The 27,491-nt window shown below is 34.7% G+C and overlaps 2 protein-coding genes and 1 long non-coding RNA gene across 6 annotated transcripts; 2 read left to right on the top strand and 1 right to left on the bottom strand.

Annotated features, from left to right (window-relative positions):
- LOC101746356 (uncharacterized) lies at positions 1-23,140 on the bottom strand. Of its 4 annotated transcripts, XM_038019249.2 has the most exons (8): positions 22,814-23,068; positions 19,524-19,912; positions 13,262-13,500; positions 11,599-11,684; positions 9,900-10,090; positions 7,518-7,622; positions 3,151-3,293; positions 1-1,052 (listed from the first exon to the last, which is right to left on the bottom strand). In XM_038019249.2, the coding sequence occupies exons 2-8, from the start codon at positions 19,592-19,594 to the stop codon at positions 880-882; spliced, it is 1,008 nt and encodes a 335-aa protein (XP_037875177.1). In that variant the 5' UTR covers positions 19,595-19,912; positions 22,814-23,068; the 3' UTR covers positions 1-879. The 4 variants fall into 4 exon arrangements, with proteins under 4 accessions (XP_037875177.1, XP_004932660.1, XP_037875178.1 ...); XM_004932603.5 differs by lacking the exon at positions 7,518-7,622 and having other exon boundaries at positions 22,814-23,140; XM_038019250.2 differs by lacking the exons at positions 19,524-19,912; positions 22,814-23,068 and adding an exon at positions 14,176-14,752.
- On the top strand, positions 5,239-6,270 carry LOC110386321 (uncharacterized). Its single transcript, XR_002431520.3, has 2 exons — positions 5,239-5,546; positions 5,893-6,270. It is a non-coding gene; the product is annotated as an uncharacterized LOC110386321 (long non-coding RNA).
- A 643-nt stretch (positions 23,141-23,783) lies between the features above and the next one.
- LOC101746217 (HIG1 domain family member 2A, mitochondrial) lies at positions 23,784-25,497 on the top strand. Its single transcript, XM_004932602.5, has 2 exons — positions 23,784-24,142; positions 25,226-25,497. The coding sequence occupies exons 1-2, from the start codon at positions 24,010-24,012 to the stop codon at positions 25,390-25,392; spliced, it is 300 nt and encodes a 99-aa protein (XP_004932659.1). The 5' UTR covers positions 23,784-24,009; the 3' UTR covers positions 25,393-25,497.
- Positions 25,498-27,491: the final 1,994 nt, after the last annotated feature.

Genomic DNA, 27,491 nt, shown 5'->3' with positions numbered 1-27,491 from the left:
TTTAGTTTATATTGAAGATATTTTATTTAAGTAATTTACGATAACGTTAATAAGATACCTTAATATTACATTATAGACTAATACAATCATATTACTTCTGCTCAAAACTAAAAATATACATACATATGTATACATACACTTCACAACTATTGGATATAAATTCTAACATGAATTTGTCATATGAAAACAGATATCACAACGACATCTCGTCATTTCCATTTCATGCGTGCAAAAATACACATTTCAAACTAGATAGAGAACATATTACATCATTTTAAATACTTTATCGTTAAATTATAAATAAAAAGTAAATTATTATTATGAATTAAGATCTTCTAGTTACATCTAAAAATGAAGATGACAAATGATTGTTATTGTTTTTTTTTAAATAATAATAATGAAACTTAGATCATTACATCTTAATTACTATTGCTACATGAAAATCAGATTACACATTAAAATTTAACGTGTCTTAAAATGTTTGAAATAAACACACAAAATTTAATTATTCGGATATTGGTGTATTGAGTTTCAAATGGAATCATAAAACGTATCGCCAACAGACGGAACAGATCTGCTAGAAACATAACTGCTTCTTTCACTATGAGATCAGACGACACATGCTCAAATTTTTTTTTTTTGTTGTATTAACAGGGAAATGAGTTTACGGCCAAACTGCACTTCTAAACAATAGAACTTGAATGCCATCGTCTAATGAGGCATGTGGTCCAAGCCTCAATCAAATTAGAACAACTGCATTACCCTTTGCACTATTGCCTCGCGACCGAAATCCGTATACTGTAAGTACGTTCAGTACAACTAAGAGTTACACGGGTGAATATTTGGAACAAACACAACGCGTATCTCTTTGGTACGATTTCACATTGACGTTGGCGACCAGAAGTTCATTTCGCGCAATTCAGATGGTTTCGGGAGGAAGGAATGATTCGGTTTTGTTTTCGTTGGAGACGCGTGCTGCTGGTGGGGATTCTCGGGTGCTTTGTTCTTCGGAGCCGGACCGAGGCTCTCCACTGACTCCGCCAAGCTGCCCGCTAAAAACATCAACATTAACATGATTAATTATCATTATTAAAAAGTTATTAATGAAGCCGTCGTGGCCTAAAAAGGATAAGACGTCCGGTGCATTCGTATCTAGCGATGCAACGGTGTTCGGATCTCGCAGGCGGGTACCAATTTCTCTAATGAAATACGTACTTAACAAACGTTCGCGATTGACTTTCACGATGAAGGAATATCATCGTGTAATAAAAATGAAATCCGCAAATTATAATTTGCGTAATTACTGGTGGTAGGACCTCTTGTTTTTTTTTTATTATTGCCTTTGTAGGCAGACGAGCATACGGCCCACCTGATGGTAAGTGGTCACCGTCGCTCATAGACGTCAGCAATTCCAGGGGCAGAGCCAAGCCGCTGCCTACCATAAAACGTCCGCACGGGTAGGTACCATCACCCTGCCTATTTCAGCCGTGAAGCAGTAATGCGTTTCGATTTGAAGAGTGGGGCAGCCGGGCAACTCTACTGAAATCTTAGAACTTAGATCTCAGGGTAGGTGGCGCATTTACGTTGCAAATGTCTATGGGCTCCAGTAACCACTTAACGCCAGGTGGGCTATGAGCTCGTCCAAACATCTAAGCAATAAAAAAAAGTTATACAGGGTGACTGATAAACGAGAAGCTAGGCGATACAACAGAGCGTAGAGGGTATAATTTAAGTCAAAAATCAGCATTATGTATAGACACAAGCACAAGCGACATATAAAAAAAATATGCTATCATAATTTTCATGATTAAATAATTTAAATACTACATTGTATTTTCAATTAGTTTGGTAAATTATTGATAATAAGAGATCATGGATATTTAAAGCAATCAACATTTGTGACCTACATTAATCTATTGAACTAGCCCAGAATTTTAGTATATTTAAGCTCAAATTCAACATTAACTGTACTATTTTCCTTGGACTTATATTCTTAAGCCTCTCGAGGCGGAGAATGATTTCCCGAAGAGTGATTATCTTTTGCTGCCCAAAGCGCACTAGTTAGACGAATTGTGTATATTATATTTTGTCACCTCATTCTTTTTTTTCGTTTATAAAAAACATATTATGTTCTCCTCGCTTTATATTAAGCTCTAGCTGAAGCTAAATTCAAATGAAATTAATTCTTAATTTTTTTCAAATGTAAAAGCATCTGACCATATATATCATCATACCAGCAATAGTTTATTAAATTTTTTTTATATCAAGAAGCACCAGAAAAGACTAATAAATAAGAGTCGAATTTTTTATTATAAACAAAAATGAGGGTAGATATATGTCATTTATATTATTTATGCAAATCGTAGACAAAATTAAAGCTACTTTTACAGTATCACCTCGCATATACTGTACAACGGTAAAGACTTCTAGTCTGAAATAATTTATCATCAATGAAAAAGTATTCTTTTAGTCATTTTATTATTATATCCAGGGTTATCACCAAAACCTGATATTTGTGATAGTGAGTGAGTGCATTGATATCGCGCTGTGAAATTTTCACAATACTTTACATCGGCATAACAAAAATGACGCAATTAAGACGCCTTCTAAATCATGTTCACATTAGATAATTGTTACTTTGTATTTTATCTAATCAAAATTTTAAATGTTTCATTTCGTATCTATTCTACTACAACGAAAAAGTTTAAAGGAAATTTTAGATATGTTATAGCATCGAAAACTGAGTCTGACATCACTGGTAATTGTTTAAAAATTAGAACGGTCTCATTAATTGCTGTCAAAATCTCATTGTAGTGTCCAGATACCGCTTAAATATGAGTCGACTATTATCAAAGCCGGCAATGTGACTTTTGGACAATTATTGGTAAATGAGAAAAACGAATTATTGACTTTGTATTTCATTGGCAGTCACAAAACTCTTCTGAACGCCATCTTAGATAAATAACAGGTTAAGTATTAACCTTTATTTAATGCAGGTTTTGAACCGTATTCTTTGAAGGAGACGATTATATTCAAATCAATCTGTATTGACAAATCAATAACATTTTTTGTCCAAATGCACAGATCGACTCATATATCGTATTTACAATCGAAAAAGATTCGGTATTAAAAAATAATTTTATCGTTCACCTTGCGATCTCAGTTCCAACAAGTCTTCTTCAGCTAACGTGGAAGTTGAAGTGGCAAGCTCCTTCTTGAAGCCAAGCAGAGCTATCGACAACCACGATCGGTTAGACGGGTCTTCTGTTGGCTCGAACGGTGATGTGAAGTAACTGAAAAGTTGACCAGAGTTCGTGAATCTTCTTATCCTTATACCTCATTATGAATCGAATTTTATAAAGTACTAGCTGACCCGGCAGACTTCGTAGTGCCTAAATCGAGAAATAAAAGACCTAAACTTTTGTATAAAACAAAAGCTTAAAACAAACAAATGGAATCCGTCCGACGGGGGACACATCAAAGGAAAAACAAAATGTTATTATTTTTATTTAATTCCGAGCATTTTCATATTTATCTACATTTTAAACCTTCCCTGGACTTTCACAAAATATTTAAGACCAAAGTTAGCGAAATCGGTCCATAAGTATGATTATGTTTTTACCAAACTACTATAACTCCAAATAACGATATTATCCTTGACTCATTACATAAATGAAATCAATGATAGGTTCATAAGATATTTTACTGTACTAAGTATCCGGGCACTTTACATAAGCGCACTGTATGTGTATGTAAGGGTGCCAAAAAGCATGATCCTCCCAATCCATGCCCAGTGTGCTTATAGGGCGTAGTGGAAACATTTCGAGATGTTTTTTTTTCTTATGTCTACGTATCGTTTTAATATTATTTGCCGCTGCTCTTAAAGATAATCAGGGTCAATCAAAACTATAACCAACCTAGAATGAAGTAATCTTGGTATTAAGGCTTCTAAAAAGTATCTTAAAGCAAGAAGTTTTACTCAGACATTTATATGCTTGGGGCTCTCATGGGAAATTTAGAACTGGATAACGCATATGCAAAATGGAATGATGACGCGCTTTGCTGAATTTGAATTGCAAAAACGAAGCGGAAAATACGCATCGTATAATTCGTGAATGCAATGAATCCTAGTAACGATAATAATGAACATCTTAGGAACGAATATCTGGATCAAGGTATCCGTAGGCTCTTATCACTTACGAAACACAGATGAGGAATGTTTGATGAAGAATAAATGTTAGGAGAATGACACAAAAAATTCGTTGTCGTGGCCTAAAGGATAAGACCGTCCGTTGCATTCGTATCTTGCTATGCACCGGTATTTGAATCCCGCAGGCGGGTACCAATTTTTCTAATGAAATACGTACTTAACAAATGTTCACGATTGACTTCCGCGGTGAAGGTAGTTTCGTGTAATTAAAATCAAACCAGCAAAAAAAATTAATTTGCTTAAATACTGGTGGTAGGACGTTTTGTGAGTTCGCACGGGTAGATATCACCGCCCTGCCTATTTCTGCCGTGAAGCAGTAATGCTTGTTTCGGTTTGAAGGGTGGGGCAGCCGTTATACTGTAAAAACTGAGACCTTAGAACTTATAGCTCAAGATAGGTGGCGGCATTTACGTTGTAGATGTCTATGAGCTCCGGTAATCACTTAACATCAGGTGGGCCGTGAGCTCGTCGTTGATCTCAATGGCCGAAGTGTCGGGCAAATATGTACGATGTATTCCTTAATACAAATGGTATATAAGGATATTATTATTGTAATTGTATTTGCAGTGGCCTATAAAATAATGTACGTAACCAAACAAAGCAATCTCGATTTTGTAACAGTTACATCAATCAATATTAAAACGTTGCGATATGAAAGACAAAGCATCAATACAAAGTAAGCAAATCGCTTGCAAACAATAACATAAACATTGTTCACTTTATAATGTATATGAAAAGTATATACAATAAACAAATATGACCAAATTAAATTTCCTTTGGAACAGCCGAATTTTGTTTTCCGAATTCAAACAAAATTTCCATTTATCGGCTCGTGACTGATAGCATGGACAAAAGCCGATAACAATTACATACGGCACATGCATTTAACGACTTTAATGTACATATACATATTTTACTTTTATTTTCAACGATTTTATAATTAAATTTTACGTTTATTTATTTCAAGTATTGCAAAATTAACCCGAACCTGTTTAGAGGAATGGGTTTAACTGTCAATGTGACATTTGTAAAAAAGTATTCCGGTGAAATTTTTGAACGATTTGATCCTACCAATAAAAGGGAGAAATGTCTAATTTGAATTCGAGTTCTGGGTTTTATAATGGGATTATAGAATAATCATGATTTGTTAATAAAATATTAAAGTTTGTTACGTAAATCATTTAAAATGTCGACTTGGAATTAACATTAGCTGAGCTGGAAAAAAATCGTGATATATTTTCAAATACAAAAATTAAACTATAAACAAACAAGAGCAAACTAAATCCGATAAAAAATTTATAAACCTCAGCCTGAGACGAGCAATTAGGTTACAACGGTAGGTACAAAAATGCGTGTTTTGTTTTTTTTTTTAATTAGCGATGGGTTTTTTTAAGAGATCGGTATTTTAATAATTTATCCTTGTCGGTGTCAGGATATAGGATAATGCACTTGGTTAAATGTCAGCAGATAAACTGGTTTCAAACATGATTTTGTTAATGGATGCTTTTGTTGGAAAATATATAATTTAAAACGTAACCAAAGCATGTATGTGCGTCGTTAAAAAGAAAATTCGGTTTTGATGTGTTCAACATAATATATTATATGCATATGTAATAGTCGTAGTGGTTATTTGTGTATGTTCCCTAGACTCTATAATGACTCAATTTCGATGTAATTTTCAGGATATCATCAGACAGACCTACCGAGTGACCTTATTTGGTAACGATCGGATTAGATTGCAATCAATCGACCAACGAGCCTGTATGAGTAAAATTAATATTAATTTATTAATTAATTAACATTCTAAAACTATATCAAAGCCTAAAACTGGATCTGAAACTAAAGCCCTTGATCGAGGTCATCAGAAAACAACCAGTTGACGTGGTCATGGTGACGCATTGTATTATATCAACCATTTTATATACATTTACATAGGATGAAGTCATTGCTAGCATATTTAAATAGCATCGTCATATTGCTAATAGGTCCACCAACAAGTATATACACTAGGCGGCTCTTTCCATGACACAGTAAATAAAGAGTACAAAGCGCATATTTTATTACAGTATTTTATTGGCAGAAACTGACGCACAATCTCGTGCTACAAAGACAAAGAGATCGAAGTCACAGTTGCAATAGAATCTATATATTAATACGTAAAGCAAAAACTTTATATCCCTTTTAAGGAAAATTGCGTAGACGGACGAGTATGAAATTTCCCACACCTATAGAGAATATAGAGAAGGAGTGCAGAATGATAGTATTTTATTAAATTATGCATAAAAAAATACATTAAACCAATAGAAGAAACATTACAGATCTACCATGTATTTGACACACACACGCATAGATACTCTTTTATTTATTGTTAAAGTCTGTTGGCAAATTGAGAATAGATTAATATTATTTGTCTTGGCGAAATCTGTGATTATAGAAGTATAAATAGTTTTTGACAATCGAATCATAATAATGATCAAACTTATAACTTCAATTAATTATAGTCGAATTTCGACTACTGGGGGACCACTCTCTATATATTAATACGTGAAGCAAAAACTTTGTACCCCTTTAGAGGACGGAGGAGTATGAAAGGGGATTGCCCACTCTCCATAGTGTGCTAGGCCCAAGATGGACATCAAATATTACTATAAAAATGTACTGATTCAAATTCTTAAATGTATTGGATATCTAAAAAATATATTGAAATTGACGCCACTATTATAAAAAATATAATAAAAATAAAAACTCGTTTTGAGGTTAATTTTCTATATAAATAAGTGTCGGATTGTGAGATACTTCAAGAACTTTTCTTTTCTTAATGTTAAGATGTTCCTAATGTATTTTTATCCAATAGGGTATAAAAACACACTTAATTCTTTAAATATCTATATTTTCTTCATCTTCATACACAATTAGTATCATCTAAAAATAGCAAAGGAGAGCATATACACGGTTTTAAATCTCGGTCAGGGTAAAACCACAATTCACACAATGTTTTTTAGTCGTAGTATGAAACGTTATTGATAAAAGTAAAATAAATCGAAGAAAAATCAAAACACATCCATTTTGTACGGAAGCACAACACCACAAGCAGCAAGCGAAGTGTCAGTCAGTCAGATTAAATTCAGTGTTGACAGTATAAAGAAAAATAATTACATGAAATTCATATATCGATTATTTTTTTAAATAACCGATAATTGATTTATATCTTAATCTTTTTTTTACGAGTACACATTATTTTTTATGTTTTTGTTTTTGTTGTACATATTTAAATAACAATACTAGTAAAGTTTTTTTTATTGCTTACGGCCTGGCCACGGGGATCGGCGGTGCGAACAGCGAAGCGGTGGGCGAGGCGACCATTCGCGCAGCACCGTTTGCAGGCCACGGGTACTCACGTTCGCCGCCGCGACTAGTAAGGAAGTCCGACAGCGAAATGTCTATATCGAAATTATCTCGATATTGCTTACAAATTAATAGTTTTTTGGTTCAGGACCTATTATTTGGAAAAGATTGTGAAGTACATGATTTGAATAAGAATCGGAGTATACCTATAGATGGAGAATTCCACAAGAAGTACGAGAAATACTTTGGGTGGCTAGACTTCCAAATAGCTGGTCTAGCTAGTATTTCAGCTATTTTATTTTTTTATTGCTTAGATGGGTGGACGAGCTCACAGCCCACCTTGTGTTAAGTGGTTACTGGAGCCCATAGACATCCACAACGTAAATGCGCCACCCACCTTGAGATATAAGTTCTAAGGTCTCAAGTATAGTTATAATGGCTGCCTCACCCTTCAAACCGAAACGCATTACTACTTCACGGCAGAAATAGGCAGGGTGGTAGTACCCACCCGTGTAGACTCACAAGAGGTCCTACCACCAGTAATTACGCAAATTATTATTTTGAAGATATCATTTTTATCACACGATGTTATTCCTTCACCGTGGAAATCAATCGTGAACGTTGAGTGTTGTTGAGTACGTATTTCATTACAAAAATTGGTACCCGCCTGATATTCGAACACCGGTGCATCGCTCAACACGATTGCACCGGACGTCCGTTAGGCCACGACGACTTTAAAAATATAAAATAAAAAATAAATAAAAAATATAAAAATTTCGGCGTTAATTTTTCGCGGCGAAAACAACTAAACTCATTTAATCACTGTACTATTCGCCGCGACTACCGCTCGACTCCGTGGCTCGCGCCGTCCGTATTCATGCATTTGTTTTGCTCGCCCGCCGCATCGCGCGATTCGCTCGGTACATTTCGCCGGTCGCTTCGCCGGTCGCCGGTGCGCGTGGCTTGTTAGGTACATTTCTATGCGCTTGTTTTAGTCGCTAGACGCTTCGCCGTTCGCACCGCGCGAATATTCGCATCGGCGAATGTCCCGTGGCCAGGCTGTTAGATGGGTGGACGAGCTCACAGCCATCCTGGCGTTGCTAAGTGGTTACTCGAGCCCACATACATCTACAACGTAAATGCGCCACCCACCTTGAGATATAAGTTCTAAGGTCTCAAGTATAGTTACAAGTTAAAGTCCAATGGGTATGTCCTCGATGTTATTTTATGTGCATAAAATCCATTAAAATCGATTGATTAATGATAATACTTAAAATGATTTATTTATATGTTTTATTTATATACTCAAAATATTTACTTCATACGTAAAAGGTTTTGAAGCTGGCAATATTTTTCCCGCAAAAATAAAAGTCCTTGCTTTTTCAATAGAGTTACTTTTTTTAAGCTACTTATTGTAAACTGTAGTGGCGCTTATTTGCAAGAAAGTAAATGCATATTTATTTATGACAAAATTAATGCACTAAGTATTTTTTCTATAATCTATTGTCCGCTTTGGGCCTAAAATGGGCCATCCCCTTTCCCACTTATAGAGAATATAGAGAAGGAGTGCAGAATGATAGTTTTTTTTTTTTAATTATGCATATAAAAATCATTAAATCATCATAAAGAAAACATTATACACACTACCATGTGTTTGACACAACACGCATGCATACTATTTGTTTATTGTCAAACTTTTCTTATTGTTTAAAGTCTGTCAAATTGAGAATAGATTGAATATTGTGTGTCTTTAATAATATTTGTCTAAAGTGTAGTCTTGGCGAAATTTGTGATTAAAAAAGTATAATAGTCTTTGACAAAAGAATCATAATAGTGTACAAACTTATAATTTCATTTAATTATAGTTGAATTTCGACTACACACGGACCATTAGTAACAGTAATATCGACATTGAAACCGAGCCGCATAATTGCTTTGCGGCAAAAATAATTCGTCTTCTCGCATTAAAACTGTATAATCTCAAAACTTACTAATTCTACAGGAGAGTGTTTTAAAGGTTTAACATGTAATATCTTTAATATTAATCATCTTTGCAACATTTACTTTTTATTTTTTACCAGTTACATTATCTGTCTTTTAAAGTAAGATAAAATCATGTATTAATTTTGTTAAAAGTAGTCAAAACGCAGGTAAACTAAAAAAAAAAACTAAAACTAAACTACGCTCTTTTGACAGTATTTATGGGAAAAATACTGGTGATACCAAATGTTTACGAATATTAACTGAATTTCGAATATTTTTGGAAATTATACACTTTTAATGCGAAAAGGCGATATGGATGGTATTACGACGCAATATGTCAAACAAATATTAATACAGTTACCGGTTGCCATTCTTCTTCCTTCTGGTGGTGGGACTGGAATGGGGCGAGTGTGCCGGCGTGGCGGGGAGACTCTTGCTGCCTCGACGCGCCATCAGATTATAGTGCTGAGGGTCCGGAGCGGTGGCGTCCTCAGACGGCGACGCCACCGTGAACCCGCGCGGAGACCGAGAAGATATCATCTGATGTGCGACCTGTGACAGTAACGCACTATTTGATTTCGACGCGCAATTGACGAAGCCATTTCCAGCGACGTTGCAGCTACAAACATGTACCAAACTTAACATGTGATCACCAATGCTCACGTTTACATGCTAATTTGTAATTATGGTATTAGCTAAATTTTTTTATTGCTTAGATGGGTGGCCGAGCTCACAGCCCACCTGGTGTTAAGTGGTTACTGGAGCCCATTGACATCTACAACTTAAGTGCGCCATCAACCTTGAGACATAAGTTCTAAGGTCTCAGGTATAGTTACAACGGCTGCCCCCCCTTCAAACCGAAACGCATTACTGCTTCACGGTAGAAACAGGCAGGGTGGTGGTACTTACCCGCGCGGTCATGTATAGTAATGTCACGTTGAAGCCGCTTAATAACCGCCAACGCGAATCAATTAAAAAAAAAACTCGAATAGAACATAAGTCTCCTGTTACACGTGTCTCGTGTGAACAATGGCACACTAAGTGGAAATAATTAAAATGACCAACGATTTCTCGATATATCGTACGAAAGACTTATTAGTACGATTAGTTTCATTCATTCTCGATAGCAACCTACACAGCTTAAGTAGGACAAATACCATGGAGACAGGTGCGAAAGTGATGCAACATAAAATACATTAGTTATGCCTCAGTACTCAAAATTGTACTTGGTTAAATTCGAAGTTTCTTCTTTGTTTTAAGTAATTCTAAATTTAATTTTACGCATATTGCAACGTTCTGTTTAAGCCTACGTAATTTGAGTAATATAAATGCGATTAATGTTTAATAATGTTTGAACAGTTGGTGCGATAGCTTTAGGTACAATCTTGTAGACCCCCGATCGTGAGGTTATCGCAGTTTTAAATAGTTTGTTGATTGAACTGAATGTCAGAGCTAAACAGACGAATCGTCATATGAACGCGTATTTGTGCAGAAATCATTAAAAATAACAGCAATAACGTTTCAATGTGGTATAACGGTAATACATATTCAAGCCCGCACGGATAGTTGCCCCCGTCTTACTTATTTCTGTCGCGATAAGTACATTCTTTCAAAGAGCCTTTATTACCGAAACATTTGAAAATTCGACCTAATGTTTCAATGCAATGAAGCAGCCTCGCAATGCGTATTATTTAGCAAGAGAAATACGAGAACGTCTATCAACTGTGTAACATCTCATCACCGCGATTCAGGAATTGTTGAATTTACGTGCAGCGACATCTGTTTATAACAAACTAAATAGAAAAATATCTTACGTTAGCGACGTTTTTTCCCCGTTAGGGTACCCACCCCTCCGCATCGTCCCATAAGGAACTTTGTTCCAAAAATTGTCAGTTAAAAACAGTTTAAAACCATAAAGGCGTTATTTATTAGCTTTGTCATAAACTTATTCGAGCATTAGAACAAATAGGCCGCACGTAAATACGTATAGAATAAACCATTTCGTAATAAACTCACCGTAACAGATAAAAACAGCCGTTAGATAGTTGTATCATACTGACCTTCACTACAGAAGTACCACACGCCGCTCCTTCGCCTTTGAAGCCGTCATCCGTTCCGGCTGGCTTCGGTTTCGTAACAGAGTTCACTGCAAAAACGGCAATTGTAAAGTTTATTTCCCCCTACGTTGTCTTTTGCTATGCGGAAATCTTTGCACAATAAATCGCTTGGTATTAAAATTCATATCGCATATAAATCTAACGAGAAATAAATAGTTCATTTCTTATAGCATACTTATGTAAATTATTGGAAAATCAAGACGTCCGCGTTTGACTCTCGTCTCTGGGTGGTATAACTGATTATACCAAACAAAACATATTACTGGTAATAAATAATTTTCGATAGCTTCATTCTGTACCATTAGTCATGCAGTGATTAGTCAAATTTCAAATTTTCATAATGATGTCCGTTGAGCTCTTGAAAATAATTCAAACATATTCAAGTTTCCTCGGTTGTCTTTATCGACAGTTGTCAATAAAAAGGTAGATGTTGACTTCTAATGTTCGAACTAGGTTGATTGTTTATCAATTAATCCCGGCTTCCGTAATAACAGTGGAAGATTTTAATGAACACAAAAACATATGTAAATCACATGTTTGTAAATATATACTGAGGAGATCGAACACACATTTGATATTACTAATACATATGTATATATCTACGTACGTAAACACGCTAATATCTTTAGCACCGTTCTATTTATTTAGATACATAAGACTAAATTCAACATCACCAGCGAAGCATATCAACCGGATAATTAAAACTGTAAAAATTTAATGTTTTTATTTAACAGTATTTAACTGTATGATTTCAAAACAAATTGTTTTCTTTTACGAAGCAATCTTTCATCATACAGTTTATAATGATTGCTATGCGAGTAAGAACTTTTAAATTGACGTCATCGAGGTTGGAACAAGCAATTGATTCAATTTTGAAAGTTCAATTTAAATGAGAAACAACCGGTTTTTACGCGTTATAGCCACACCCACAAACTAGTCGTCATCAAGGTAAAACATTATCTTACAATGCAATATGCGTTCTCCAGTTGAATATCTATTTTCAAAAGATAACTACAATAAAAAGGTCATGAAATTTACTGACATCGCTTATTCAACTGATTGCTTTCCGAAAAGGTTTATTATTATTATTATTATTTGGATTATTTTAATCGGCATAGGGTATAAATATCTAAAATATTGCAGTATGAGCCGGGGCAAATTCATCTAAAATTCTGAGGAAATATTCCTTGAGTGTCAACCTTGAACATGTTAAAATGTACATTAAAATTAAATTTAAGAAATTATTCTAAATATTTATTTTATAGTATGTAATGAAATCACCTTTCATTACTTCTAATTCCCACAAGTTTCATAAAAACCAAGCAACAGTTAAATTTTAAATTAATATTGTATAGTAAAATGGTTGCTTCGGTTTTCATCCAGAAATTTTTCAACAAAAGTTACAGTAGTTTTAGGGTTATACGCTCGGACAAACAATCAAACAAATAGACAATAACCGATAAAGCTCTGACCAAAGGCAAGGAACACTTAAAATACACCTACCTAGAAATATCTATAGCGAAAAGTACGAGAATAATGTTGAGAACGATTTGATAATGTTTCGAAATCACTAGCGTAATAAAACGCATTGTTTAGTTTAAAATACCTGCGGTGTTGATTGGCGCGATGCCGTGGAGCACATCTTGGCACGGCTTGGTGTGTTTCGACCAGTCTTTCTCCTTGACGACGTTGAATGCCGAGGCAGCGGTCACTTCCTTCGTTTCGTTCACAAGCGCGTCTTGACTATTCGTGGGTTTACCAAATAATATATCCGATTTAGGGTAGCGTATGTAGAAGAATGAATCTTCCGGTGGGGGCGGCGATCCGGCGAACGGTTCAAATTCTCTGCGATGAAACAATTGAAAAAAAAACACTATTTAACCTGCCATTTACAGAAGATTTGTTTATAGAGTAAACATTTTTTGTCTACTTATGTGTATTAAGAGCAAGAGCCGGTAATTCATTTAGATATTTAAAAATTACATATTCATATTATTGTCAAACTCTTGAATGAAACAAACACTAAAACATTAGACGTAGCTTATCTAAATAGATCCATTGAAATATTGTTCGATTATTGTAGAGATTAGCGTCCACAAAAACACAAACAAACACACAAAAAATAGAAAAAGTAAATATTATTCTAGATAAGTATCACGCACAATGAATAATGGATAACTATGTTTTAATTTGCTGTTTTATTTGATTGAATTATGTACCCAAAACAAGTATCATCAATGTGGCTAATTTACATATTGTGTACCTATGGTACACGTATGTACTCTAGTCCTCTGTAGACCACGAGCATGTTATATTTAGTACACGATATGACCGCGGTCAATATAACTAACACATTCATGCCTGTTTATTATCCCAATACTTCATTACTAATCAGACAACAGAAACAATTACGCAAAATAACACTAGCGATAAAAAAATATTCCTATTTTACTACATATTTCAATTCTAACGAGACACAAAAACGAGATGTTATCAAAATTAGCTTTCATAATTACTTACGTCAGCAAAACATTGTCAAACTGTGACACAATACTATTTCTTTTGAACATTATTATTTTAAACAGTTCAAACACGTAAAGTGCGACCTAAATTAAGAATGTTCAGCTGCAACCAATATTTTATTTATAACGCAACCGATTCTAAACGTTTGCCTCCAATGCTCATTCGTATAGATGTCGCTCAGAGCGCAACGAAAACAAAACGAGTAATGAAAATGCTTACACCTGAATCTTTCTTTTTATTTGGTGCGAACGTATCTTAATCTTATCACGGACTGTTACGAGTGCTAATGAAAACGTCGCGCTTCCAAGAAGTCGTCTGAGTGACGTCACGCAAAGCAACCAATGATACGTCTCCATTTAAACACTCCCTCGACAAGAAAGCATATGACATAGCGATTACGTAGACATGGAGGTACCAGACGGAAGCTCAGAATAGTAGCATCTAGACGCGCTCTTGGCAGAAAATTTACTTTTAGATATTTTAAAAAGTTTCCACGAATTTCACTAAAGATGTCAATAAACTTGTAATTTAAAATTATCTATACGTATAAATAAAATAGGAGTGTCTGTTTGTAATATTAGAATAATCGCTTTTTACTACATGCATATGAATATATATACGGTACATACACCAAAATAACATTTTTTACAATTTTTGTCTGTCTGTCTGTTTGTTCCGGCTAATCTCTGGAACGGCTGGACCGATTTTGACTAGACTTTCACTGATAGGTAGCTGATGATATAAGGTTAGGCTACCTTTTTTAGATTAGCTTTGCCCCGCGGCGTTACCCGCGGTACGATAATAACCGCGGTTAGCATCGCGGGACTCAACTATCAATAATAAAATTTAATCACGGGTCACTAGTTCTAAATAAAATCAATGGTAGCGATTTCTCGGACCCAATCCAATCGATTAAATACTTATATTATTTTACTCATAATCGTGTTAAGACCCATAACTGCTACAAATATATTTTTTAAATTTCACAAGGACAATATCGATTTTATCACATGTCACGTATGATAAGTAATTAATATTTTTTTAAACAAATAACAATCCGAAGCCATATACTGAATAGGTACCTATTTCATTATAATATTATTGTAGTGTTTGGCAGCAAAAAGACTAGCCTAGTAACTATCTTATCAATATAAGGATTATACAAGATTGTGATATGAAATACTAACATAAGAAAACAAGTTATTTGGGTACTATAAAAAGTCCACTGGCTGTTTATTACGCGAGTGCACTCTAAGGTTCGTTTATACTAGTAAAATTCGGCTTCAAATAGTTACATCCCTGAATATAATATCTACACCAATTTTCTGAATTGTCTCGCGCCATCAATTTTGCGTTCATGGTACATTTTATGGCCAGAAACATTTTCTTAGGTGTCTTGTCTTTGAAGAAAGTCGCTGATTACATTTTCTTACAATGAGAATAAAATGGGTGGGTATTATCGAAAAACTTGTTGTTCAGGGTAGGGTCAATGGTAAGAGATCACGTGGACGAATCCCCATGCGCTGGACTGAACAGGTGAAAGACCTTACTGACACCCCACTTAACGAGTGTGTGCGCCAGGCCTCGGTTCGCAAACTATGGAAAACACCTGTCCAGGCTTTGATAAGCAAGAATTCCACATGACCACGATTGCTCTGCCAAGAGCAACCGATTATGATGATGATTTATCACGCGACCCTGGCCACCTCCAGTTCGAACATATATTTATGTATATATAGTTATTACTCATCTATACTTCTCCTGCCTTAAACATTCTTGACCCCACTTCTAAATTTCCTACCAACTTTACTGATAGTAGAGCCTGACAAAGCCTGAAAAAAAAACAAGCCTCATTTGAACCACGCACGAAAACTACAGGAGAGTGCATTTTACATAAAGACGGTAGGTGGCAAAAAAGATCTCTAAATAGGCACTTTGAAGAAATGTAGCATGTCGGTAAGAGATCGTTTCTTTAAACTAAAATCTCTCCGTAGACAAAAAGAGTCCGAACAGTAAATCAGAATTATTGGCCAGCGGAGCGATCGTCTACAATTACATGCTATTCAACAGTTCAACAAATTGGATCGACTGTCTACTAATTGGATGGATAAAAATAAAAAATCAATTTTCATGTTACAGTTCTAATATCTTTTGTCAATTTCAAAATATGGTAAACTTATTTCGGGTTAAGGTTTATCTTATCGATTTCAAATCAACAAAATTGATCGTCTGTCAATGAGTTGTGACGTAAAATCTCTTTCGGCGCTCAATGGCAGAGAACAATAAATCAAATTGCAGAACTCAAAATCAATGTCAATATTTTTAGCATTCAGTATTCAAATGAGTGGAAATTCAAATGGAACCCTTACTATTAATAAAATTTTTTTTTTATATTGCTTGCATGGGTAGACGAGCTCAAGCCCTCTTGGTTTTATGCAGGAAACGCCTGACTGTTTCACAGCAGAGATAGAAAGGTGGTGGTACCTACACCTGCGGGCTTAAAACCAGACTTAATAATAAATACGCAATTTATTACACGATGTTATTCAATCATCATGTCATTCAAGTCATTCGTGAACAAGAGTTAATTCATTAAAAAAATTGGGACCTGCCTGAGGAAGTCTAACACCGGCATGGTCACATCATTCGATACGAACGCACCCGGGCGTCTTGTCCTTTAGGTCACGACAACTTTGAAACAAAACGATGAATTTTATTACATGATGTTATACATTATTGTTCATGAACAAATTCAACAACAAAAACAAAACAAAATCAACAAATTTCCTTAGAAAAAATAGGTATCTGCCTGCCAGATTTGAGTACCGGCATAGTAGCTCTACACTAGATTCCAGTATAGGTACCGATCCTCATATACATACTACGACAAATTAAAAAAAAAATCACAAAGATGCCAAAAATATTTTATATCGGGGTAAACTGCGTTTAGTGTATGTATGCGCTTTTGTCCCATTTTTAATCAAAACTTGAAAAACCGGTATAGTATCATTTGAAACCGTGCATATATATATTTTTTAATGATATCATTATATGCTTTGAATCTCCAACCCGATAAATTATTACAAAGACTAAATGATGTTTGCTACTTTTAAAAGCATCTGTTTGTTATGATACTGTCGTGACCGTGATAAGAAAGACAAACAAACAAAAGAAACGTCACTCACGACTCACGAGCGAGCCTCTGTTGTCGTTACGTACAAATTCCAAAAATAAATAAGTACCACAATCGAGTACACGTAATCGATCAAATTTGTTGATAAAACATTCGATTACAATTAGAAGGTTTTTCACCGCGTTCAATTATTAAAAAAAAATGGTGCACGTGCAAGTTTGTGCACGTGAAAGAAGTGAAACTTCTTTTGCGGTGTGTAGTATTGTGGTTTTCTTAATCTTTCATCCTTAAATCAAATTTCTCCTGTAACAGGAAATGCTGTGTATAAGAGAAACGACCTAATTCGCTTTGTCCTTTCCCTCTCTCCACGGTCGAGGTTCGCGAGACGCTATCTATTTTCTCACTCACGCTCTTTCTAAATTATATCTTTTCTCTCTAGCCGTAACGAATCTGTCGCGAATTAAATTTTACTCTCAACGCGCCTAAAGAAGTTTCACTTCAAAAAGTTATGTTACGTTTATCTTGCGTAATTTTTTTTTAGATCTTACAATTTTAGACGTTTCGGACCTTGCAACTTTCGGGATTATAGGCGAAAGCTATAGAAATTCCAAGACTTTTATTTTTAAGCAAAAACCTAAAAGATGCACTTTTACGACCGTCTCTGTACCCGATTGTACGCCCTCGTTTATTGTACGCAAATATTTTCTTGTTATGCTTTCAATACAGCCACAGTAATTATTAGTATCGTTAAATACCTTTTTTTTGTTTCATGGTTAACAAGTATTAGTGATGTTTGGGCGTATTCTGAAGTGTTTACGTATGTACTACAATCCTGTATTTACGTCTCAAAGTAATTTTACCTACCAGTTTTTTTTTTTATTCTGCCTAAGCTGAGGGCCTTGAGAGACTATTTCAGCGTAGCCTTAACTAGTAGGTGAGCTCTCGGGGCTCAAACCTGCCGACGTTGCTAACACGAACCCTAGCACAAAAGTCGTGCTTCGCAGAATCTACCACCGGATCGGAAACGCGACCCACTGAGAAAATCCGGCGAAAAACTCAGTGGGCTGTGTCTGAGGGTTACTACCAGTACAAATACTATACTGCAATTACTACAAAATATTAGTTCTTCTTCAAATGATTCTAAGTAACAAACTCGGCTGCGCTAAACTATTTATATTTCATGTCAAATAAAGCTAATTTTAATTTGTTATACTCTGTAAATATTTAAAGCGTGCCAAGAACGTATTAGCACAATTACTTATTCTAATAATATTTAATCTAAGAAAACATACCTATAAAAAGGTACTGTAATAACATATATAAGTATACTGGTTGATTACAGCATGATACATTAGTAAAAACTTTAATAACATTTGTATCTAATATATAAAATTCTCGTGTCACAATGTTCGTTCCCATACTCCTCCGAAACCGCTTGACCGATTCTCATGAAATTTTTTATGCATATTCAGTAAGCCTGAGAATCGGCTACTATTTTTCATACCCCTAAGTGATTAGGGTTGTCCACCCCTATTTGGACTTTTTTTTTTTGTTATAATGAGGTATTATATGGTTGAATGAGGTTTTGTTATTTTTAATATATATTCCCTCATCGTTCACGGCACTACATACCTCTTTCACTCATTTACCACATCCTTACACACTTACAATAAGTTAGTTTTTTTTCTACACTAGAAATTCCCTAGAAATCTTATATATAGCAAAACAATGTTTGCCGGGTCAGCTAGTAATACTATATTATAAAGTTTCAAGTTCTCTTGAAGTACGCAATTCGTGTCATGTTCGATGGGGACGGAAATAAAAAACTTAATTTAGAGTTTGTTTCGTTCAAGTTGTTTTTTTTTTATTGCCCTTGTAGGCAGACAAGCATACGGCCCACCTGATGGTGAGTGGTTACCGTCGCCCATGAACTTCAGCAATGCCAGGGGCAGAGCCAAGCCGCTGTCTACCGCTTAATACTCTCCACAAGCCTCTTTTAAAGAAGGACATGTCATAGCGCTCAGGAAACACCGTTTAGGGGAGCTCATTCCATAGCCAGATGGCACGTGGCAAAAGATTTTCAAATAAAAGGTTTATACTAATCTACAAATAAAAAATTATTTCTAAAGACTGTAATGAAACACCTCTGCTCGTAGCTTATAAACTACTGAACATAATGACTGAGTTGAATATTGAAATTTTGGGTACTCACTTTGTTGGTTTTGTCTTCATCCATACAGGAAGTGTAAATCCATCTTTAATTTCAGGGTCACTAGAAGCCATATTTATAACTTAATTCAAATAGCAATTTAATGAAAATGAATAAGACAATATATATTTAATTTAACAAGTATAACAAGCAAACTACCAGACAATTCAATACTAAATGGTATTATTATCTTGAGCAGAAATGATAAGATTGCCTCAAATAAAAATATAAATTGATGACATAATTCAGAAGGCAACAAAATACATAATTATTGAAAAGATACAATATTCGTTTTTAATTATTTTAATCTTAAAATAAATTAATGTCTAATGGTTTCTTCAAGAAATCCTCCAGGATTCACTCGATTTAAGTGAAAGTGGTGAAGAAATCATCTGTGAACAAAATATTTTTTTGTAAACCGCTTATAAAATCTGACAGGTAAAATCACATAGGTGTTCTAAAATATTTTGGCTTTGTATATTTTCATTAATTATTATACCATTGAGATTAAAACACATCCATTGTTGAACCTCTCATTACCTATACATTTTACAATGTTTTGAATTCATATTTCAGTTTTCATGGTGACTGACTAGATTTTTTAATAATAGGTCAGGACATGTATACGTTATCCCGGAACACCAGCGGCATCGCCCGGGCGGCCTGAAGGGCCGCCGTACCGCGGAGACTGACGTCGTTGGTCGTCGACTATCGCCTCGACGACCCGTCGGTCGGGCGTCCTCGGGGTGGCGCCGCGTGTCTGGTTGTAGTGTTGACCGCGGGAACCCCCCTACTCTGACCGGGTTTTGACCCCGGACGGAGATCGGACGCCGGGTGTAAGAGTGCAGGGGAGTCGTTTAGTGGGTGGGCCCTAAATTCCTTGGGCCCGCGGTCTGCTCTCAACACCTGCAGATCGTTGAGTCTCACATACCCAGCGCGCCCCCTAGGCGCGGGGACCTCGTAGGAGGTTCGGCCCTCGGCCCGGAAAAAAAAAAAAAAAAAAAGGACATGTATACGTATTATACAAATATGTACAACACTTTTTTAATAGTTCATTTGCATTTGAATAGATATGCCATTTCGTTCAACACTTGTTGCTATTTTGTAAATAGTTTTGTAAATAGAAATTCTAGGACTTGGTAAAAAATGAGCCAATGTGTTGTGTTGACAGCCACAAGACTGATGTAAGCTTAACAGTATATGAACTATATTTAAGAGACTGAAACAGAAAGAAATCAGTCCATGCAAGAGTATATGGTGGATGGGTTAACACTTCCCAACCAAGCTCTATGAATATTCAGGTTTCAGTCCTATGACACATGAATATAACTTTTTTGTATATTCATACTTGTTGAAATGGTTCAAAGCTGCTTTGTAGTCAACTCACAACTCTATCTTGTAAATTCTAAGATTCTGCTCCACTTTTTAAATGGTAATAGTATTGACATTATTCGTCACATGTGAAAAGTACCAAGACATTGTAGATATACGAAGATCTTCCACCGAGCGGATGATATTGCTCGGTAGATCGACAGTCCCAACTTGGAACTTGGACAACTCCGAACTTGTACAACAACTTGGACAAACCAGAACTTGAACAACTCGGAACTTGTATATATGCAAGCTTAACTTGAAAATGTCGTAAGCGAGATTCAGACATTTGTCAAATATTTTGTGTAGTATGATGGCTACCCGCCACAACATCAAGCCTTTTCTCATGTAAAAAATGCTTGTACCAATGTCATGCTAATCTTACTGACATTGTGTTAACGCCATTAATGTCACTTTTTTTCTTGGGTTGTATCACATTCTTTTGTAGGTTAATAAAATTTGAAAATGTATTTAATTCCTTTAATGTAAGCTCACTTCGGCAGGCAAAAATACAATAGACAAATACTTTTATTAAGAGGGAAAATATTTTTACTTTTGATTTTTCTATTTAAAATGTCATCTAAGTATTTTGATGGTACCAAAACAAAGCAGATATAAAGAGAGCATCCAAAGAGCTTTTACTACAACTTTGTACTTATAAAACACAAAAACTTATTCCCAGACCTAATATATTGTTATCTTTTAATGGATTTGAAAAGTGGAACAATGAACTTGAAACTCACTCATAGCTAATAATTAAATAATAATTAATATAGTATTTGATATGACTGTATGATTATCAAAATAGTAATAAATATTATAAAATAAATATTTTTAATAACAGTGAAATATTAGCATATTTCAAAAAGATTTAAAAGTTTGAAGTACCCACAGTTTAATGGTTAAGTGCTCAATATACAGTCATAAAATACTTCCCCTCGGCAGAAGGGATTCAAATGAACAGGAGGCGAATAGGTCTTTTTTCTCAATAAATAAGTAACCGACACCTGTTTACCTCATGCCAAAGCGGGTGATTGTTTTCCTACTGTGATGTCTATAGGTTCTGGGAACAACTTAACACCCTGATCTCTTTCACCCAGTTAGTGCAATAAAAACAAATATATATACACTTATATTACAAATAGATAACAGCATAAAATGCCCATTGATCAATTCCAAAATCACCCACATTTAATTACAGTATAATATAGTTGTCACATTTTATATAACACATTAATAATTCCAGTTTTCAAAAACTGTGTGGTTTAACACTAATTATTAACATTTAAATTAATAACATTTAAAGGCAAATCTAATAAATCTAACATGAGTACCATTATAACATTTGGTACCAATAAATGATATAGTTAAATTTATTAATACCATTAAATTGATGTACTATTATACAATAATTTACTGGTGAAAAGATCCAGTCAAAATTTTTACTGAAAAACTCCATTGCATGCATATTTTTTTGCAGATAGATATGTAAACAATTTTCTTTTCCTTTTATGTTATTTAAAATGAATAATGAATCATACATAGATTTCTGGATCCCATAAAAATCACAACAATAATGCAGATGGAGAAATGAGTTCAAAGACTCAATTGTACGACTGTCCCACCCTTTAAGCCGGAACACATAACTACTTTGCGACAGAAATGAGCAGTATGGTTGGTGGTAGCTACCAGTTCAGGCTCATTATATGACCAGGACAACGACTGACGATCTTTAGTGTGGTAGACGTCCGGGATTAAGTGTGAGGCGATTATTTTAATAATGGAAAAAAAATGCATACCTATCATACTACGTAGTGCCTTTACACTACTCATAATGCTCACGTGTTGTGTGATTATTTACCATCTTGATATTTCATGTATAATTACAATTCGTTTTATTATATATTTCAATGTTTACTTACAGTTTCAGATAGATCGTTAGGGCCACTGGTAAATAGCATTATATCGAAATCAAAAACAAAGACGTCCAACTAGCTTCATAAGCTTCTTAAACAATTAAATGACTACGGTAGGTACGGTACTATACTACCTACTTATGACATGACAATTAAAGTTCACTCAAACTTCAAAGTCAGAAAAGTCCAACACCCAGTTTTTGGTTGATTTGTTGAACAGGCAAAAGAAACATAAGTATAACTACTTTGGAATCAAAAACCGAAACGTGAAATAAAATTATTGGAATATAATGAAAATTAAATGGACTCTTAAAAATCTGAGGAGACGCAGTGATTTCGTTAATTTTTTCAAACTTGAAAACTTCCACAGATGTTGGTCAAATTGGTCAAAAATTAACAGTTTTTATTTATACAAACCTGGTAGAGTAAAACTGAATTTAAAATTAAAACAATTCGTTATAAAAACCATCTATGAAAGCTTTACCGCGTAATATTTTACTTTTCAAGCATCAAGTAAACAGAGTTTGAACCTTTAATTAGAATAAATATTATTATGGACTATTTTCTTTTGCCTGTACAACGATCGATTTATGGAAGTCTTAAGTATGTTCTATGAGTAGGACTTTTTGGTGGAAATGCGAGGAATGAAGTTGTGTGATTTATTTTATTTTGTCTATTTAGTGTTGCGATGGTTTATTAACTGCTTAGTATCTGTGAAAGTGCATAAATGTGGGAAAATGAAACAAAGCCACTGGACGTAACTTCTCGAGATCCTCCAAAAAGTCCACTGAAAAAATCTCAGTAAATGACCACCATTTTATTGAGATTATATTTCATCCCATAACATCTCATCTCATTTCATTTCACTTCACTCTATATTATCATTTTTCATAAAAATAAGTATTATATAAATTAAAATAAGACATGACCTGAAGGTCTTAGTTACTAGGTCATAAAATCCTTTGCAAAAAAAAATATCTTGAGTCATATGACTCACAGAATCATAGATAAAAAGCTCAAATATTTATAACTTAACCACAAAAAAAAGCTTCACAATTTACGAGAGTTATAAATACATAATACACACTACTGTGATCATATTTTAACATAACAATATAATTTCAGTACAAAACTAGATTGTAACACATGCTGTCACAATTTAATGTATAAATTGGATACGGTTAATTTCTAAAACGAAGAAAATGTCAACTGAACCAGAACCAACGGATTTACATTGGGTGCAACTGCGCAAGGAAATGGGAGCATCTCACCATGTAGAAACGACAAGAGAAAAATTTCATAGAAAATTTACAGAGAATCCGTTTGTTCCTCTAGGTCGCTAAAATACAACTTTTTTATATCGACGGTCCCCACGTACCTGAAAACTTGTCTACACATTTGGTTTATAGGAGTGTGTAGTGTATTTAATAGTTAAAAAAAACAAATATATATAACATAAATACATAAAATATAACATAAATTCCATAAAGTAGCTTGCAAGTCTAAAATTTATTGATAAATATTTTTTTACTTGAAGGAAAACAAACTATATAAAATACAGTGTTATTATATTTATACACCCCAGCTTTTTCATCCTTCTCATATATTTCATGTGTTTATATAATGACCTATAAGTATTCGAATTTTCTTAACATATTAAGTTTATCTTTTTTCTTTCAAGTTTGTCCTTAATTATTATTGTGTTCGAATATTTCTCACATGTGAACAAACCCAACTTTCTGGAGAATCAAACATATTTTAATGTGAAGTTAGATAAACTTTTTTAGTACAAAATTGCTTTGAAAATGTTGATGGATTATTAACTAGTATTTTTGGAATTCATATTGTCCTATAATTTTCTACATTTTCACTACATTAGCAATCTTATTCATGTTATCCTTAAATTCCAGCAAAAATGATAACTATTAAATTTAGTTTATAATATACATAACAAAGCCTCTTTACTAAATCCCTTGGAGTAAATGCGAGTACCTTTTTAATACATACAGTACAGGGCTTTATGCATTTTTTTTTACAAATCTATTATTTTATCTTAGTCTTTATTGAAAACAACAAACTTCTATGATGGAGTGCTGGAAAATATTTGTATTTTTAAGTAAAGACAAAAAGTAACTAATGGTAATGAGAAAATGTGTAACATGATAAAAAAATGTAATTTACCTTATCTTCATGTATGTTGGGACTGTAGAGTTTTTAAAAATGTAGACTATACTAGTTATTTAATATAATTGTAAGATGTAGTTATTAGAGAAATCCTATTTTCAATTGAATTTCTTCTAGAAGTTTACTATTTTAATCTATTTTGTTTCTTAAAGTAAATGTAAAAATACGAATAAGTTTAGTTCACCCATTATCTTAATAATTATATGGTTTTAAAAATTCAAATTTAATTTGTAGGTTGTTTAGCAACAGCTGGAGCTTTATCCATGGGTCTTTGGAGTTTTAGAACTGGAAAGACAAGACTCTCTCAGCAAATGATGAGAGTGAGAATTCTTGCACAAGGGCTTACCATTGCTGCTTTAGTTATTGGTGTAGTAATCACCACAGGAAAATCTTCAAAATAATATTCAATAATATTAAATTTTTATTAAAGATATCAGAAAAGATAATAAATAAATGTTTTTTTTTAGAGAGATAATGGTACATGTTAATAAATGATTACTTATTTATATTTTCATTTATTGCTCCAATTGCCATTTCAAAGAATTTACATTATTTTCTAGTAAAATAAATGAACAATTTTGACAGGCAAGCATTGAAGTCCAACAAAATTATTGAATTACTTTTTTTGTTCATGAGAAAATTGTCATATTTCCGTGTACGTGTTGGTGGAGATAAGTGGGGAATCTTCTAGCCTTCCCCACGTCTCACGTCCAAGCTTCTAATGAAACAGAAATCACCAGAGATTGCACAAGGCGTCTTCCTTTTTATTCCTAGATTTCCCTATTACATCAAATCTGCCCTGAAATATTCCGTGCAAGCAATATAATTGTTTCTTTGAGTTTAACAATGACTGAATTAATTTCATTCTATTCACCTACAACCGAAGGCAACAAAGTACCTCCCACAGCCGCAATACTGTTCTCCGCCATTTAGTTCACTGACCATGGAAAATTTCAGGCCTTCACTACATATCTGACTGGGGTATTTAAAACCAACAGTATTAATAGTCAAAAAAATCCCGAAATCAAGTCCTAAAGCAAGAAGAAATTATGCATGCTCTTGACTCCTACTAAACCAAGACAGATGGGCAACTAGCCAAAATGGAACACAATAAGGTATTTTGATCTGATCACCTCCTTGCTGTTGAAAGAGCTTCGAAGAAAGTACGTTGTCTTATCGACTATCCTTGTTAATGCGACACTGAGCAGCTCTCATTTCCCTGCACTCTGGAAAACATCCCAAATTTTTACGATCCATAAGCCTGCTAGGTAAGCCGCCTAACGAAGTTTCATCTTATCGTCCTATTAACATGACGCCGATATTGTCAAGGTTTTGGAAAAAAAACATCTTAATGGCATAAAGCAGGTACCTAAACAGAGGGTATGTACAATATGAAAATGTCCGGAAAGGAAGGAATACTGTTCGGCTGCTTTTCTCAACGTACAATCCTTTGACCTGGTTTGGTCTAGGTGGACTGCTATGCAAAATTATAAAACACATTCCTACTTTCTACTGTTAGTCTTATCCCATGGACAGAAGGTTTCAAGTCAAGCTCCGTGACGCTAGATCTTCTCTTTTTGGCTGCAAAGTCGGAGTACTACTACCCCAGTACTCTGTCTTCTCGGTTGATGGGCTATCTAACAAGCTCAGGCTGTATTGTTCTTTAATAAAACTGACGTATTGAATCCAACTATGGTCAACAGCTAACAAATCCAACATTATGTGCCTCCAGAGAACTCAAAACATTATCCTGTGGGTATTCTCATCAGCGCCTTATTATCAAGGTTATCAAATTTATTATTTTAATTTATTTTGTTTCTTAAAGTAAATGTAAAAATATTAACTCAAAAGTCGGAAATCCACAAGTAGGTACCTGGAAATTTCAACCATACTGGACGAAATTAAGAGATACTCAACCAACTTTAAAGACCGCTTGGCAGCTCATCCAAACCCGTTGTCCAGCATGCTCTTGAAACCAAATCGGATTAGAATGCTCAAAAGAGCCGATGTGCTATCCTACTAAGTGGCGCAGGTGCATTAGCGATTTACTGGTGGTAAGACGTCTTGTGAGTCCGCACGGGTAGGTACCACCACTCCGCCTGTTTCTGCCGTGAAGCAGTAATGCGTTTCGGTTTAAAAAGCGGGGCAGCCGTTGTACTGTTAAAATTTTGAGACCTTACAAATCATGTCTCAAGGTGTGTGGCGGCATTTACGCCGTAGATGTCTATGGGCCCATCGATCGTAGATCGTTAGATGGGCCGCTCCATATTAAAGGGCGCACAATATTTTGTCATCAGTCATGGCTCCTCTTCACAATCGGCCATGATGGGCGATTATAGAAATTCACGATAGTGTAGAGGGCATAAATGTGTGTGATCGGCCATCATCGCGTATGATCGTGCGCAATCGGTGTTGTGTCGATAGGTAGATCAAAGGAATGATGGCCCATGATTGTGTGAGCGTCCACAACATCGCCGATTAGTTAGGATGTAGTTGTCTC

This window comes from Bombyx mori, chromosome 23 (genome assembly GCF_030269925.1).
Source record: "Bombyx mori chromosome 23, ASM3026992v2".
NCBI classification, from domain to species: Eukaryota; Metazoa; Arthropoda; class Insecta; order Lepidoptera; family Bombycidae; genus Bombyx; species Bombyx mori.
This window is presented reverse-complemented; position numbering and strand designations above follow the sequence as displayed.

What these genes read in the sequence shown, in the direction of transcription:
- LOC101746356 (XM_038019249.2), bottom strand. Translation starts at nt 19,594, where the DNA reads ATGGCTTCTAGTGACCCTGAAATTAAAGATGGATTTACACTTCCTGTA. An exon ending in ATGAAGACAAAACCAACAAA is followed by an intron (nt 13,501 to 19,523) that starts GTGAGTACCCAA and finishes GTTTCATCGCAG; the next exon opens with AGAATTTGAACCGTTCGCCG. An exon ending in AGGAAGAAGAATGGCAACCG is followed by an intron (nt 7,623 to 9,899) that starts GTAACTGTATTA and finishes CTTCCTTACTAG; the next exon opens with TCGCGGCGGCGAACGTGAGT.
- LOC101746217 (XM_004932602.5), top strand. Translation starts at nt 24,010, where the DNA reads ATGTCAACTGAACCAGAACCAACGGATTTACATTGGGTGCAACTGCGC. An exon ending in GAATCCGTTTGTTCCTCTAG is followed by an intron (nt 24,143 to 25,225) that starts GTCGCTAAAATA and finishes TTTAATTTGTAG; the next exon opens with GTTGTTTAGCAACAGCTGGA.